Genomic DNA, 15,401 nt, shown 5'->3' with positions numbered 1-15,401 from the left:
TATTGTTAACTAAGAAAGCTCATCTGAGTTTTTACTGGGGTTTCATTACATAGGCATGACTGATGGAATCATTGTCAACTGAATCTCCAGGTTCCTTCCCCTTTCCCAGAAGTCAGGCTGATATCACATGACTCAAAGCCTCAACCCTCTAATCACATAGTTGGCCTTTGTAGCTTGGCCAACACTTATCCTGAGTCATTGTAAAGTAATTAGGAGCCCCATCATGAGTACCTTCATTAGTGTAAACCTTCAGGGCCCACCATGAATAATAAAGACAGTCCCATCACTTTTGAAATTCTAAGGATTTAGAGGCTACCTTCCAGGAATGGAGGGGCATGCCACTTAAATTTTATTTATTATATAACAGAACCACACCAAGGTACATCATTGAAAAAAATTCAGAATGCCAAGGCAAAGAGCACATTCTAAAAGCTTCCAGAGAGAGAAACAGGTCACATACAAAGATCTGAAGATCAAATAATATCAATCTTCTGAATAGCAACACTGGTTGCTAAGAAACAGAAAAGCAATATCTTTAAAATTCTGAGGGAAAATTATTTCTAGCTGGTATTCTATACCCAGCTGAACTATCAACCAAAGATGTGGGTATAATAAAAACAATTTAAAAAATGCTAGGTCTCAAAAATTTTACTTCTAGAGTGCTTTCTCAGGCAGCTGCTAGAGGATATGCTCCACCAATAGGAGGAAGTAAATAAAGAAAGAAGAAATGAGCTCCAGAAAACAGGGAAGCCAAAACAGGAGAGAAGCAACGGGAATTTCCAGGATGATGGTGAAAGGAAGTTGCAGAACGACAATTGTGGAGCAGGCCTAGAGATCAGTAAGTTCAAATTGGGACAGAAAGACAAATGGTTTCAAGAAGAGATGTTTTCAAGAACAAAATGCAATCAACTGACAAGTTTGACCATATGAAGTGATCTTTGTAGCTGTAGTGGGAATATGTAGGGTTAAATTCATAGTATATACATAAAAATCTAAGCAAAAGAAAAAAATAAGATAACTCTGAAAAAGATTGTGTAAGAAAGAAATGTGGTTAGACTACTCCACACTTATATAGTCAAAATACTATAAATTAATACTATAAATACAATTAATACAAAATACTATAAATAAATTAAATATTTTTTAAAATTGAACTACAATTGTATTGTAAGAATAAGGGGAAGATCAAATATGTGGGGGTGGGAAGGGAAATACAAGAGCTACATCCTCTCTTTCCATTTTAAAATGTCAATAAGAATTTAACAATCAGGAAAAAAATAGATTGTCTGAACTGGTCAAAATATGGAAGTAAATAGGAGGGACAAAAAAACTGCTAAAAGTATAATTGCCTCTGAGATGTGGGAATCAGGAGTGGGGAGGGCAGGACAGAAGACTACCTTTTTTTTTAACCTTGTCACACATTTAGTTGGTTTTTAAAAACTGTACATGCATTATTTTGATTAAAAATATATTTTTAAGAAAAATAAAGGAAATTAAAAATTGCAGAAAAATTGAATGCCCCTAGGGTAGCATTTGTTACCTTGGTGAATTCATCACCATCCTGTAGGTCTAGACATCTCTGCAGAAAGCAGAACTGTTAGCCCTAAAAGCAGCAGCGTCTCTATGAAGCAGATACACATTAACCAGGCTCATGAGACTGATATTTCAAATCAGATGTCAATTTATTAATTTACAAGGGGAAGCAAAGCTTTGAAGCAGACTAGATCTTCTTGTTCACTGATGCATGCATTCTCTCCTTGGGGGCAGATCTACATAGGGAACAGAGTGGTTTTCAGTGAGTTGCTTGGTGATCAGAGCATGAGTGAGGTGGTGGTTGAATTGGGTAGTTGCAAAGAATGATGCCTCCATCTCCCTTGTTCCTGGACCAGCATCTTTGTCCCCAGACAGTGCTAAGATGAACACTCTGGTGATTGCCTTGACAATAATTTTTGATCTCCGCTTCATTGCCTGTCCAGACCCCTCCTGACTGTCACCTTTTTTTCTTTAGCTGCATTAATACCTCTATTCAGTTACAGTGTAGACTGGGCCTGACAGTTATTCTGTCTCCATCAGGTAAGTTGGCATTTATCTTTATGTTAAAGCATAGGAGGCTTCTGTCCAGTCAAACAGGCAGTACCTTTACAAAGCACCCATGATGTGCCAGGCTCTGTTCTAAGCCCTGGAGTTACAGCAGTCAACATGGTGACATCGGTCCTTGCCCTCATTGAACTTACAGTGTGATGAGGAAGATCAATATTAAACAAAGTGTAGAAAGTAAAGGAATGGCCTAATTTTCAGATGACAATTTGATTTACTTTATCTGAGTTCTTGAGGTTGGGTCGTCTCCTGGTGCCTCCAGATATCACCTACTACAATGAACCATGGGAAGGAGATTTTGAGTAGGGACTCTTGTCTAGATAGAGAAAGAAGACCTATTTTCCATGCATATATTCCCAGCTTCCCATGACCTTAAATCCCAAATCCTTCCAATAAAGTGATTTTCAACTTAAATTTATCTAGGATTGGTTTCTGTCACCAAGAACTCTGACTCTTATAGCAACCATTTCAGACATCTGTGAACCAGAGAACAAGTCACCAAAAGGCAGTTCTAATCCCTCTGCCTCAGGGCTGCAACCAGACCTGAAAACTTTCTGATCCGTGCCTTCCATTCAGTACAAAGCAGGGCACACAGGCTGTCTCAATAAAATCTGATTGGCTGAGTCACTCAGTAAGTTTACAAATACCAGCCAGAAAGTACTAAAGTTACAAAGCTAGTAAGAGCTAGTTGCTGCTTTCAAAGATGTCCCACATGCACCTTAGACCCAAGATATCCAAAACTAAGGATGTCATCTTCCTTGCCTTTTCTCCCAACTCCTGTATTGACTCACACCTGTGTCCCATGTTCCAACAGCACTGAATGGCTTGCACTTTTCCCTTCCCTCTGCTGAGATGCCAACAGTGAGTAGTTGGTGTTCTTAGACCACAGAGGTGGGAGGGAAGAAGACAGGCAGCAGGCAATCAGCTACTTGTAGATAGGGACCAGACCTTGAATGCCAGGTCTGGATGAATTGGCAGTTATCTCAAGTTACTTTCCTTGACCTAAATAAAGTAACCATACGGTTTAGCTTTTTCCTCTTCTATTCCTCTTCTACCGAAGGTAGTCTCTATGGAAGATGACATAAACGGCTTATATGTCCATCGTCTTGACCAGAGATGCAACTGCAAGCAATATTCCCACTTTACAGGTAAGCAAACAGTGCCTTCAAATGTCTTGGCTCTACAGCTAGCAAGTAGCAAAGCAAGGACTTGAACCAAGTTTCCGGACTCCAAATCCCCATTCTTTCCTCTACTAGAACAGCTCTCTCAGAGATTTTTGTGTGTTGTGTGAGGGAGGGGCGTCTCAGCCCTGACCTGGCCTCAGTGGAAAAGTTCTTCCCCTCACCACCAGCCCCAGGGGCTAAGTCAGTTCCGGGGCCTCTCCTCCTGGGCTACCTTCCTTCTCTAGATACTCTATCTTCTTAAATCCTCACAACAATCCTGTGAGGTTTTTATATTTGAAAATGAAGCTCAGAAAAGTTATGTTTCACGCTCCAAAGTTCGGAATCTTCACCACCTCGCCTTGTTACAGTCCAGGTTTGGAACACCTAGCTAAAGAAACCGGCCAACCAGTGATGAAGCGGATGCCGAGGATCAGCCCCAGTTCAGGGCTTAGAGCCGCCAGGTGGCGCGGTGGAAGTGCGGCTGCTTCTCCACCTCACCCCCCGCGGGCCCGACGCACCTGAACTAAGCTGGGAGAGCCTGGGGAAGTAGGCTCGCGGGGTGGGGCAGGGCGGGGCGGGAAGTAGCCCTATTCCTCAGTCTACAATGGCAAGGAACATTGGGACCGCCCAGGCCTTGATAGAGTCACGTACCCACCAGGCGACCGCCAGTCTGCATCAGCTTGCAGCATGCCCTGCGCTCCCCAGTGTGCAATTCATTTTCGGGGTATAGGGACTAGAAGAGAGCAGGAGAAAGCAGCCAGAGGGGGTGGGGCGGAGACTCCACCGTCCCCACCTGTCCACTGCCGAGAGGGGGCGTGTCTGGGGCGGGGTTTGTCCCGTAGGGCCCGCCCCGGGTCCCAGAGCACAGGGCGCGCGACGAGATATAAAGCAGCTGGGAAACAATGCGCCTGCATCGCGCTCCCGCGCGGATCCTAGTAGCGTCCGTAACGCCGTGCGCGGGCGAGGGTGGGAGTGCGCGCGCGAGGGGCGCGCTCTTGAATGCAGGCGGCGCGCTCGGTGGCGCGCATGTGCATGTGTGCGGGCTGTCGGGCTGCCCCGAGCCCGCCGCGAGCGGGTCTGCTCCAGGTGGCGGGCGGCGGGAGCGAGGTGAGGCTGCGGGCGGCCGGGGGACCGGCGCGTGTCCCGGGAGGGCGGGCTGCAGGCTGCCTTCTGGACACAGCGCGCCGCCGCCCGCCCTGACGGGCCCTGGGAGCTGCGCTCCGGGCGGCGCTGGCAAAGTTTGCTTTGAACTCGCTCCCCGCTGCCTCGTCCGCGCGCTGTGAGCGGCTTCCCTGGGCACACTGACCCAAGGCCGGGCTTCCTGGGACGCGAGGGAAGGGAGCGGGTTTTAACCCTAGAGGTTGGGGAGGGTCGAGAGCTTGGTAGCCGGCTGTGCTGGGGAAACTGGGGACTCCTGCTTCTTTGGGCCCTTACCCCAGTCAGCACGTCCCTCTTCCCTCTCGCAGGGAGCGGACATGGACTTCGACTCGTACCAGCACTATTTCTACGACTATGACTGCGGGGAGGATTTCTACCGCTCCACGGCGCCCAGCGAGGACATCTGGAAGAAATTCGAGCTGGTGCCATCGCCCCCCACGTCGCCGCCTTGGGGCTCGGGTCCCGACGCCGGGGACCCGGCCCCTGGAATTGGTCCCCCGGAGCCGTGGCCCGGAGGGGGCGCCGGGGACGAGGCAGAATCCCGGGGCCACTCGAAAGCTTGGGGCAGGAACTACGCCTCCATCATCCGCCGTGACTGCATGTGGAGCGGCTTCTCGGCTCGGGAACGGCTAGAGAGAGCGGTGAGCGACCGACTCGCCACTGGCGCGCCCCGGGGGAACCCGCCCAAGGTGCCCTCCGCCCCGGACAGCGTTCCCAGCCTCGAAGCCGGCAGCCCGGCGCCCGCTGCCCCCTGTCCGCTGGGCGAGCCCAAGACCCAGGCCTGCTCGGGGTCCGAGAGCCCTAGCGACTCGGGTAAGGACCGCCCCGGGCCATTCGAGAGGGGGGCACCCCTTGGGTGGCCAAAACTCTGCCGCTGTAAGAGGTCAGGCACTGGGTCTTCGTAAACCCTTTGGCCACCTCCCCCTTTCTCTGGCTGTAGCTGCTGGTGTAGCCCCCAGCGGTGTCTGTCTGGCACGTGGGTGTGTTAGTAAACAGTTTGAAGAAGTGGCGTGGGAGCCAGCGTCCCTTTGATGATGATTGGAGCCCCAGGGGACAAGGGAGACTGGGTGAGGCTTGGCACTTAGAGAGGACAATACTGATATTTGGCTGTAGGGGATTTCTGTCCTCTGGAGGCTGGAAGGGGACCTTTAAGGGTCACTCCAGGCTTGAAGTTTTTTGTTGCTGCCTCTTTCCCTGGGAAACTCACACTCCCCTAGGGAGAGAAGAAGCTGAGGAGCCCTTTGTACAAAGCCAAAGCCTTCATCTTTTTAAAAATCTGGTCTCCTGTCTGCTTTACTTTAAAATGCTTCCACCCCTTACCATTTGTGCATATGCACCATTACCCATAAGACAAGTAGGGAATGAACGCTCCCCATTAACAGATGGAAGAACCGAGGCTTAGAAACAGGAAATCACTAGAAGTGAACCCAGCTTCCTGCCCTCTAGCCAGCTTCTTTTGCCCAACCCTCCATAGCAACCAAGCACTAATTCCTTGATGTTTAGAGGGTCTTCATGGTAGTTTACCTGAGAAGGGACTACACCTTGCCTTGTTGCTTTGGCCTAAAGTGGAAAAGTGTCCCTTTGACTCCTCCCTGCCCCAATCTATCTGAGAGCTTCAGCTCCCTCCTTGCATTCAACAAATGTTCACTGGCCCCTAGTTTGTACCAGTGGACTAGGTGCAGAGGTCAGGGATATAGAGCTCCAGGCCCCCTGCCCCATCCTCCCTGTCCCATCCTTAAATGCAAGTGTAAACCTCACTGAGGGCAGCCTTCGGCATTCTATGCTATCAGACTACGTTGTTCTTAGTCTAACCTCTCCTTAGACCTCTGTACCCATGAGAAATACTGGAGAGGGTGCTTTTATAGGGTAGACTGAGGCTAGCATAGGGTAAATTGAGACAACACTCACTGCTGCTTTTAAGAATAACTTTTACATGACTCTTAGAGGAAAATGAAGAATGGGATATGGAAGCCTTCATACATTTGAGGGAAAAAATAAGAATGACAAGAAAAATTAAAAGTCATTTTTTTTCAGTCCACTGTGTTAAGGTCATTTTTAATCTGCTTTCTACCCCAAGAGCTTGTGTTTAATGGCTGGAATGGGAATTTAGAGATCAAGAAACCAATAAAGATGTGTCTCTGCAAAGGCCAATGGAGTGGTGGAGTGGGAGGAGCATCATTTGCGAGCTTGGAGATCTTAGTTTGAGATCCAGTTACGAAGGTGATGTGTAGACTGGCCGATCTGGGTCTTTTTCTCCCTTGGCACGTGAGGGGGTTGTCCTTGACTGTCCAGCTGAGGACATTTCCTTTCCTGAGTAGAGTTAGACACTACTCTCTGAAAGGAGAATGATGTTTTACATGATCTCTTCCTTAGGCCACAACTATGAGGTTTAACACTGAAATATTAAAGGTTTGGGATGTGGGGAAGCCTCCTGAATCATTTTCTGACCTGCCCTTTAACCTGAACCTGTTTGCAAGCTCCTGGTTCACTCACAGGCCACATGGCCCAGAACAAAATGCAACAGATTGCAAACAATGAGGGGGTTGGGGAGAGTGACTGACTGCAAAGCTCAGCCAATAGAGGCTAGGGGCTGGGTAAAACAGCATTCCAAACACAGCTTAGCCAGCCAATCCCAAGCCTTGGGGCCAGGAGGGCTGAATGGTCAGGTTTTATTAATGGAGAAATAATGCGATTGTCCACACAATGGAAGCCTTCCTGACAAAGGGGCTCAAGCATCCTGATATGCAAAAGAGGCAGAGAACTGAGCTCTTCTGTAGTCAGGATAAAATGCATTAAGGTGGCCTTCTATGTGAGGCTGCAGAACATGTAGAGCAGAAAGGTTTTCCCTTAATTGCCTCTCTCCTGTCTGGGGTAACCTAAGAGACCTCCAAGCCAAGGAATGATGGGGGCATGTCCAGGTGTCTCCAGGTCCCAGGTGTTTCGGCCCTTGTATGGCAACATTCTCTTGCTGCTCAGTTCCTACCTCTGGCACAGGTAGCTTGGAAATGATTACATGTACCCTTTGTGAAGTTACTGCAGCTTTTGCTGACCTGGGATTATAAATCCAACCCTCTACTGGTCCAGGGAAGGGGGTGGGGTGGGCAACCTATAAATGATGGATGATTTAAGAAACCCATCGAACCCAGGAGCAAAATGCCCTTAAGGGAAACCTTTCCCTCCCCTCTGTGGGTGAGGAGGGATGGGTTGTAGCCCTCCCTTTTCTGAATCTTGAGCTGAAAGGGATGGCAGAATAGAGAGGTGGGGAATAATAGGATTTATAACTTGTGAAAAGTAACAATTCCCCAAGTGCAGGCTGTGCTGGGCAGGAACAAAGGGCAGCTCTGCCCACAGACCCCTCATTTACAATTCTGATGGGGCATGAAAGAGCCCGACTGGGGAAGATCTTTATAGCTAAACTTTGTCCCAGGCCGATAGTTCTTTCTCTCCATCCTTTCAGTGGGGGAGGGGAGAGCCTGTGCAGACTGGGGTCTGTTGGCTTGGGTCTGCCTTTTGTTCTTATCTAAGCTTTGCTGTGCAAAAGGAAATTGGAGAATATTTTCCTTCTTGTTTATTTCCCCTCCTTTCCTTCACACTGTCCTTACCCCATTACAAACGAATCAGCTGCCTTTCTCCTCACTTCAGTTTGTTTATATCTAAGTTGGGAAAACATCACCTCCTTTCCCAAACTCCAGCATAAGGTCTGTATGTGCTTCTCATGGGGTGTGTTTCTTCTCTTCCTCTCCTCTTGGACAGAGGGTGAAGAAATTGATGTTGTGACAGTGGAGAAGAGACAGTCCTTGGGTGTACGAAAGCCAGTCACCATCACGGTGCGAGCAGACCCTTTGGACCCCTGCATGAAACACTTCCACATCTCCATCCATCAGCAACAACACAACTATGCTGCCCGTTTTCCTCCAGAAAGCTGTTCCCAAGGAGGGGCTCCAGAGAGAGGTCCCCAAGAGGCTGCAGGGAGAGATGCTCCAGCAGAGAAGGAAGATGAGGCCAATGAAGAGGTTGTGAGCCCTTTGCCTATAGAAAGCGAGACTCCCCAGTCCGGCTACCCCAAACCTGTCAGTTCTGACACTGAGGACGTGACCAAGAGGAAGAACCACAACTTCCTGGAGCGCAAAAGGCGGAATGACCTCCGCTCAAGGTTCTTGGCCCTGAGGGACCAGGTGCCCACCCTGGCCAGCTGCTCCAAGGCCCCCAAAGTGGTGATCCTGAGCAAGGCCTTGGAATACTTGCAAGCCTTGGTGGGGGCCGAGAAGAGGATGGCTACGGAGAAAAGGCAGCTCCGATGCCGGCAGCAGCAACTGCAGAAAAGAATTGCGTACCTCAGTGGCTACTAACTGACCAAAAAGCCTGACTGCTGTCTTATAAAAACCCAAGTTTATTTTTTAACCTTCCCTCTCCCCCTTAGTAATTTGCACATTTTGGTTACGGTGAGACAGTCTGGACAGTAGATCCCAGAATGCTTTGCAGCCAGTGCACACACAATAAGGGCTTGCATTCTTGGAAACCTGGAAACCCAGCTCTCCCTCTTCCCTGACTCACTGGAGCGCTATATCTTCTTTGGCGCCCTTGGCCTCTCAGGCAGGCATCTGACTGAGGAGCCTTGGGGTCTGCCTAGCTCACTAGCTCCGAAGAAAAGCCTGACAGATGCTATGCAACAGGTGGTGGACGTTGTCGAGGGCTCCAGGCTGCATGAAATCTCACACTCCGGATGAGCTTTAGGCTGGGAAAGGATGCTCCCACTGGTGTCTCTGGGGGTGATGCTAGGACAGCTGGGCCTGGATATTCTCCCTGAGGCTCCTTTTTCCAGGAGACACATGAGCTGTCTTGGGTGAAGACAAGCTCCCAGACTTGATCAACATGGACCATTACCTCACTGTCAGACACTTTATAGTAGCTGAGGATTTGGAAAACCTTTAATATATATATTATGATGTTAGATGACACCCACTCCCATCCAATGCTGCGAACTTGAGAACATTTAAAGAGCTTGGCCTCTAGATTCTCTGTCTCAAAGCCTTCTGGGCCCTTTCCTCTGAGGGAGACCATTCTGTCCTCACAAAGGACTTTTTTGTTTCCTTCTGCCTTTGTTATGCAATGGGCTCTACAGCACCCCTTTCCCACAGGCCAGATAGATTTCCCCAACACACAGAGAAATGGGTGCTAATTTGAGGACTAGGGAAGGCTTGGAGTCCTGGCCGTGAACTTGTTTCCTGCCTAGGTGTATTCCATCTTGGCATCTTTTCTTAAGGCAGATGTCAGAGATGTCAGGAGTGAGAACTGTATCACTTTCTCTTTCCCACTTCCCTGTCATCTCAGTTCCTCACTGATTAGTTTGAAGTTCTACCAGAACCATGCAAACCTGTCCTTCTTGTGCAACTCCGAGGAGCTTGCTGGCTCTGTAGCCACCCTTGGGTCCCCTGCCAGCTTGACATGAGTCAGATCCCTTTCCCAGAATCTGGGCCTTACTGAAGTTCTTACTGGGAGAGCTGCTGGGACTCATCCAGTGCTCTAGATTGTGGCCTAGCTTTCTGGTGGGTTTTTAAAGGAACTTCCAGGAGCTCTGCTTAGTTGGACCATGACGGATTTTGGCCCAGATGGACTTGGCATCTCCAAGTGGATTCCAGGTGCAGCTTCCACTCTTGCAAAGGCACCCAACCCTACAGGTGTCTTGTGGGCAACCTCGGCAGCCCCTAAGCCTAGTTTGGAAGGAGGACCAGTCCCTCCAGAACTCTGCCCAAGAGAGCAGGTGCCTGTTGGCTATCCATTTGAAAGTAGGGGAGGGGAGGATAGTAGAGTGCTATATGTGGCTCTGGAAAGTGAGCTGCTACTTCCAAACCTATTATGCACAATGATCTGTTTCTGGAGTTGCTTCCTGGCCTGAGAACCTCAGTGGAAGTTTGGAGAAAGCCTCTACATTTTGGAACATGGTTTTCGGGAGCCAACTAACTTCTGGAACTGTCTTTGGAGAAGAGGTGGGATGTAGGTTACTGATGTCTCACCTGAATAGCTTGTGTTTTATAAGCTGCTGTTGGGTATTACGCTGGGAGCAGTTTTTTGTTTTGTTTTGTTTTTTTTAATACTGTATTTTTGTATGCCTTTTGCAAAGTGGTGTTGTTTTTGTACAAGAAAAAAACTCTTGGGCAATTCTCCTGTTGCAAGAGTCTGATTATTTTGAAAGGCAGGTTTACCTGAAATTTTGTATTTAGTTGTGATTATTAATCGACTGATTTTAAAATGTTGCCTTCTGGGACATCTTCTAATAAAAGATTTCTCAAACATGTCAGAGTGGGGGCAGCTTATGCTAAGCAAGTCCCCCTGAACCAAGGAAGACTATTTCAGGGTAGCCACAAGGGAGCCAGAGTGTTGCATTTCTCTAACCACGTTGCTAACCTGTTCATTCCACTTCGGGTTCCTGAAATGCCATTTCAGACGTGTCTAAACAATGTAGGCTCTGCTCTTGGTGAACAGGAAATTCTCTTGTGAATTGCAGAGTGCTGAATTTGACTTTAGAAGGTTGAAATTGTGGTTCCACCACTTACTTGTTCTGTGCCTTTTAGCTTTACCTTTCCAAGTCCTAGATTCTTTGTCTGTAAAATGGGGATAAATGCTACTTCACAGGGGTATTAAATGAAGTAGTAGACGATGAACCACTTTCTAAACTATAAAGCCTTATGTTCTTTTGGGTGGTACTTTTCTTACCTTAGTGTACTTTTCTTACTTTAGTGGTGTGATGACCCTTTGCAGGACCTGTTTTTAAAAATTCTCTGCGAATGTGTGATATGTGATTTTTTTTCTTTCTCCCTGGGTTAATGAAAGAAAATGAAGCCTCCCTTTTCCTCACATCATTCTCATAAACTTGCTGCAAATGCAAGAGGGGAGAATTTAATAATAGCTCTTCCTGATAAAGCACCACCTATGTCTAAGCTTGCTTCTCCATATTATGCTTTGCCATCCATCTGCCGGGGCTACCGAAGAGGAAATGAGGTTCTAAGAATGAAACATTACCCAAAGTTACATAGCTAGTGAATGAGTTGGGATTTGAAACCAGTTCTGCCTATCTCTGCAGGCAAAAGTCTTAGCCACTGCATAGTAATGATCAGCTTGTTCTGTTAGCATGGTGTGTGTGCAAGAGGTAAACAGAATTCCATCACTTAACTGCTTCTTGGAACTCTCTCTCTTTGTGGCCATTGTGCTGGCCACTTTCTGGGATGAAGTGGAGCAAATATTCCATGACCAGCCCTTTTGTTGCATTTGTGGGCTGGGAGGGTTAGTCTTGTCCCAAAGAGGCCCCTTCTGGGACTGAAAGGAAAATGGTTGCTGTTCAGAAAGGCCATGAGCATCATGGTGGGAGAAGGCCACTTTGCCTTAGCTACTCCTGCTTTACAGCTGAGACCTGGGTTGGTATTGCCTGGCTGCACGTCTGTGGAGCCTGAGTATAGTCAAACAGCTACTGTAAATTACATTTACCAAGTGACCTTCATCACAACCTGGTAAGTAAGCAATGTCTGCCATATGGTACTAGAGCCCAGAAAGGTTTCTTTGTCAAGGTCACATAACACAGTCAGAATCCCAAACCCAGTCTCCTGTCAGGTAAACTTTCCATTCCACCCTCACTGCCCCTAGATCACCAACCCCAGTCCATAAGTAGCTGTTTGATAAAAACAGACTTGGATTACTGGGTCTCTTTTCTTTTGGGGGGGGATGGGGGGGCTCTTTTCTTAAAGCTCCATTTCTCTTTAGCGATTATCACTCTGTCCCATCCTTTTTTAAGGGCATTTGTCAAGAAACTAAATTTGTAGGACTCCTCTCCCTTTACTAGACCTTGAAAGAATTCCTGAATAAGGTATTAGGGACTCCTAGGTACAGGCACTAATGCTAGTTGTTTTACATATCTTAATTCTCACAATACTCTGGAGAACGGGATGGTGTCACTCCATTTCACGGATATGCAAACTAAAGCTCAGACATTTAAGTCATTTATCTAAGCCCACACAGCTAGTACCAGCTGCCTGACTCCAAGCTTCAGCTCCTTTGAGTCCAACTCTGCTAAGAAAGGAGTGGGAATAAAGCCATCTCCTGGGGGGAAGGGAGGGTGTTTCTGGAATGTGAAGTATTTTAAGCTCCTTCCTAACTCCTTTCTACAGACTCCTACCTCTATCTCTGTCTGAAAATAGCCAGGAGTTTATTCCTGGATTTCAGAGAACATTTTCTACAAATTAGGTTTGCCTCTGAATAGTACACCTAAGGGACTACATCCCCAACTTGGGGATGTGGAGGTAGACAAAAAGGGGCATCAGAGAAGCCACACTTGGTGTAGAAAGAAAAGGTCATCCTCTCCGTTAGACAATAAAAGGCTAAAGTGTGTGCTTAACTCCTGCCTCTTGGCAGCTATTTTGGGGGGAACTGAGACAAGTTGAGCTATCTTAGATGTGCTGAGTTTGTCTAAAGTGCCCCTGTGGGTAAGATATTGCAGAATATTCACTTCAGAAGGAAAAGAGGGGGTGGGGATGTCTTTGTTGAACTGGAAGGTGATAGGGAGTGAGAGAGAGAGTTTTCTTTCAAGGATAAGATAACCAGTTGAGAGATGATTGATGACTGGGTGACTGGGAGGGGTGAAGAGGAGGGATCTAAATGTGTCAGTGGAAGTTCCATGGAGTGTGGGCTTTTCTACTTTAAGCCCAGTGGGCAGCTCTTGTTAATGCCTTTATTTAGAACTGCTGCCAAAGGGATCAACTATTAATGTTCCCATTCTTTTGCTGAGGAAATATAAATATATTCTTAAAGTCTCTAATCAGGTAAGTTACTAAACAATGAGACAGTGCCAGGGGTCCAGTAGGTGCCCAGGAAGTGATGGATCACTTTTAAACTTGTGGGAAGCAGTATGGTTAAGAGGTCTCTCACACTGGCTTAGATCTCAGTTCTAAATCCGGCTCTTCATTTTCCAGCTGCCTGACCTTGGGCAAATTATTAACCCCTCCTAGCCCCAGTATCTGTAAAATAAGTATAAATAATAGCACCTGCTTCATTGGGTTGTTCTAAGCAATAGTAAGCGCGCTCAGCACAGGGTGTGTGTGTGTGTGTGTGTGTGTGTAAAAGTGTGTGTGTGTGTGTGTAATGAGTTATTGCATGTAGAATGTTTAGACTAGTCCCTGCCACATGGTAAGCATTCTGTTGATGCAGGACAGAGCAATTCCCTCAAGTGGGACTAGACTCAAGCTCTACAGTGAGAGAGAAGAGGGTTCTTGGCAGAGTGTGAGAAAGCATTGAAACATACGCCAAAGTTAGAGTCAAAAGGAGAGTTTAACACCATAAACAGTGTGGTCTCCTCTCAGAGGCAGAGTGAAAGCCTGAGAGACTCAGAGGGACAGAGACAATAGAGAGGAGGACAGTGAGAGAGTAAAGGCACTGAGAGACCTGAGTGTCCAGGGAATTCAGTTTATATATCATTCTTTAGTTCCTGTGAATTACAGTTTAAAGACTTTGTTTACTCACTTTCCTTTGATATGGACAAACAGTGAGGAAGGATAAGAGTAGGTATGTAGAGTGAAAAGTTAAGAATATGTAGTGTGAAAGGCCTGCTGGCAGTTTCTAGCCCTTAATCCATAGGTTCCCTATGGTTTTAGCCATAGGAATGAATGATTTAATTTTGTGTAGGGCACCACTTAAAGACTCTGTTTTTCTTGTTTTCCCTTCACAGTGTTGGGAAAAGGGTTGTTAGCAATCCCAGCAGAAATTTTCGTTTGTTCTGCAGGTTTCCTCATGGTCTGGCTACATGTAGGGCTGATCAGCATATTGCAGTCTCTGAATGTAGCTTGATTTAACATTTTCGTTCCCTTGCCTCCTCCCTACGTTACTATGAGCATGTTAACTATTATCTTTTTTTTTCTAGTTATTTTTATTGAAGTAAAATACACATAACTTAAATTTACCATCTTAGCCATTTTTAAGTATTCAGTTCAGTGGTATTAAATACATTCATAATGTTATGCAACCATCATTGCCGGCCATCAACATAACTCTTTTCATCTTGTAAAACTAAAACTCTGTCTCCATTAAATAACTTCCCATTTCCCCCACCCTCCAGTCCCTGGCAACCATCATTCTATTTTCTCTATAATTTTGACTAAAGTATTTCATATAAGTGGAATTCTACACTATTTGTCTTTGTGACTGGATTATTTCGCTTGGCACAATATCCTCAAGTTCATCCATGTTTCAGCATGCGTCAGAATTTCCTTCCTTTTTTAAGGCTGAATAATATTCCATCGTATGTATATACCATACAGATGTCAATGAACATTTGAGTGGCTTCTATGTTTTAGCTATTGTGAATAATGGTGCTGTGAAAATGTGTATACAAATATCTCTTTGAAACTCTGCTTTCTGTTATTTTGAGTGTATACCTAGCAATGGAATTGCTGAATCATATGGTAATTCTATTTTTAATTTTTTGAGGAAACTCCATATGGTTTTCCACATTGGCTCTTCCCTTTTACATTCCCACCAACAGTGCACAAGACTTCCAATTTCTCCACATCTTCTCCAACACATTATTTTTTTTTTTTATGGTAACCATCCTAATGGATGTGAGGTGATATCTCATTGTGGTTTTAATTTGTATTTACCTAATGATCAGTGATATTGAGCATCTTTTCATATGCTTATTGGCCATTTGCATTTATTCTTTGGAGAAATGTCTATTCAAGTCCTTTGCCCATTTTTGAATTAGATTTTTTTAGTTTTCGAAGTTCTATATATATTCTGGATATTAATCTCTATCAGACATATGATTTGCAAGTATTTTCTCCCCCAAATCATTAGTGTTATTTAAACCATTTAACAAGGCACACCTAGAATATAGATTCATCATATTGGAAGATAGAAAGGATTGGTAAAATAAGAAAGCTTCCCAGAAGGAATACCTGAAGTAATCTGGAATACACATATTGATGCCTCAGGAGGCAGTAA

At 46.2% G+C, this 15,401-nt stretch overlaps 1 protein-coding gene across 2 annotated transcripts; it reads left to right on the top strand.

Moving 5' to 3' along the window:
• Nucleotides 1-4,103: 4,103 nt before the first annotated feature.
• MYCL (MYCL proto-oncogene, bHLH transcription factor) lies at nt 4,104-10,713 on the top strand. 2 transcript variants are annotated; one of them, XM_039876635.1, is made up of 3 exons: nt 4,104-4,200; nt 4,727-5,231; nt 8,172-10,713. In XM_039876635.1, the coding sequence occupies exons 2-3, from the start codon at nt 4,736-4,738 to the stop codon at nt 8,765-8,767; spliced, it is 1,092 nt and encodes a 363-aa protein (XP_039732569.1). In that variant the 5' UTR covers nt 4,104-4,200; nt 4,727-4,735; the 3' UTR covers nt 8,768-10,713. The 2 variants fall into 2 exon arrangements, with proteins under 2 accessions (XP_039732569.1, XP_039732568.1); XM_039876634.1 differs by having other exon boundaries at nt 4,122-4,367.
• Nucleotides 10,714-15,401: the final 4,688 nt, after the last annotated feature.

This window comes from Pteropus medius, unplaced genomic scaffold (assembly GCF_902729225.1).
Source record: "Pteropus medius unplaced genomic scaffold, Ma_sr-lr_union100, whole genome shotgun sequence".
NCBI classification, from domain to species: Eukaryota; Metazoa; Chordata; class Mammalia; order Chiroptera; family Pteropodidae; genus Pteropus; species Pteropus medius.
This window is presented reverse-complemented; position numbering and strand designations above follow the sequence as displayed.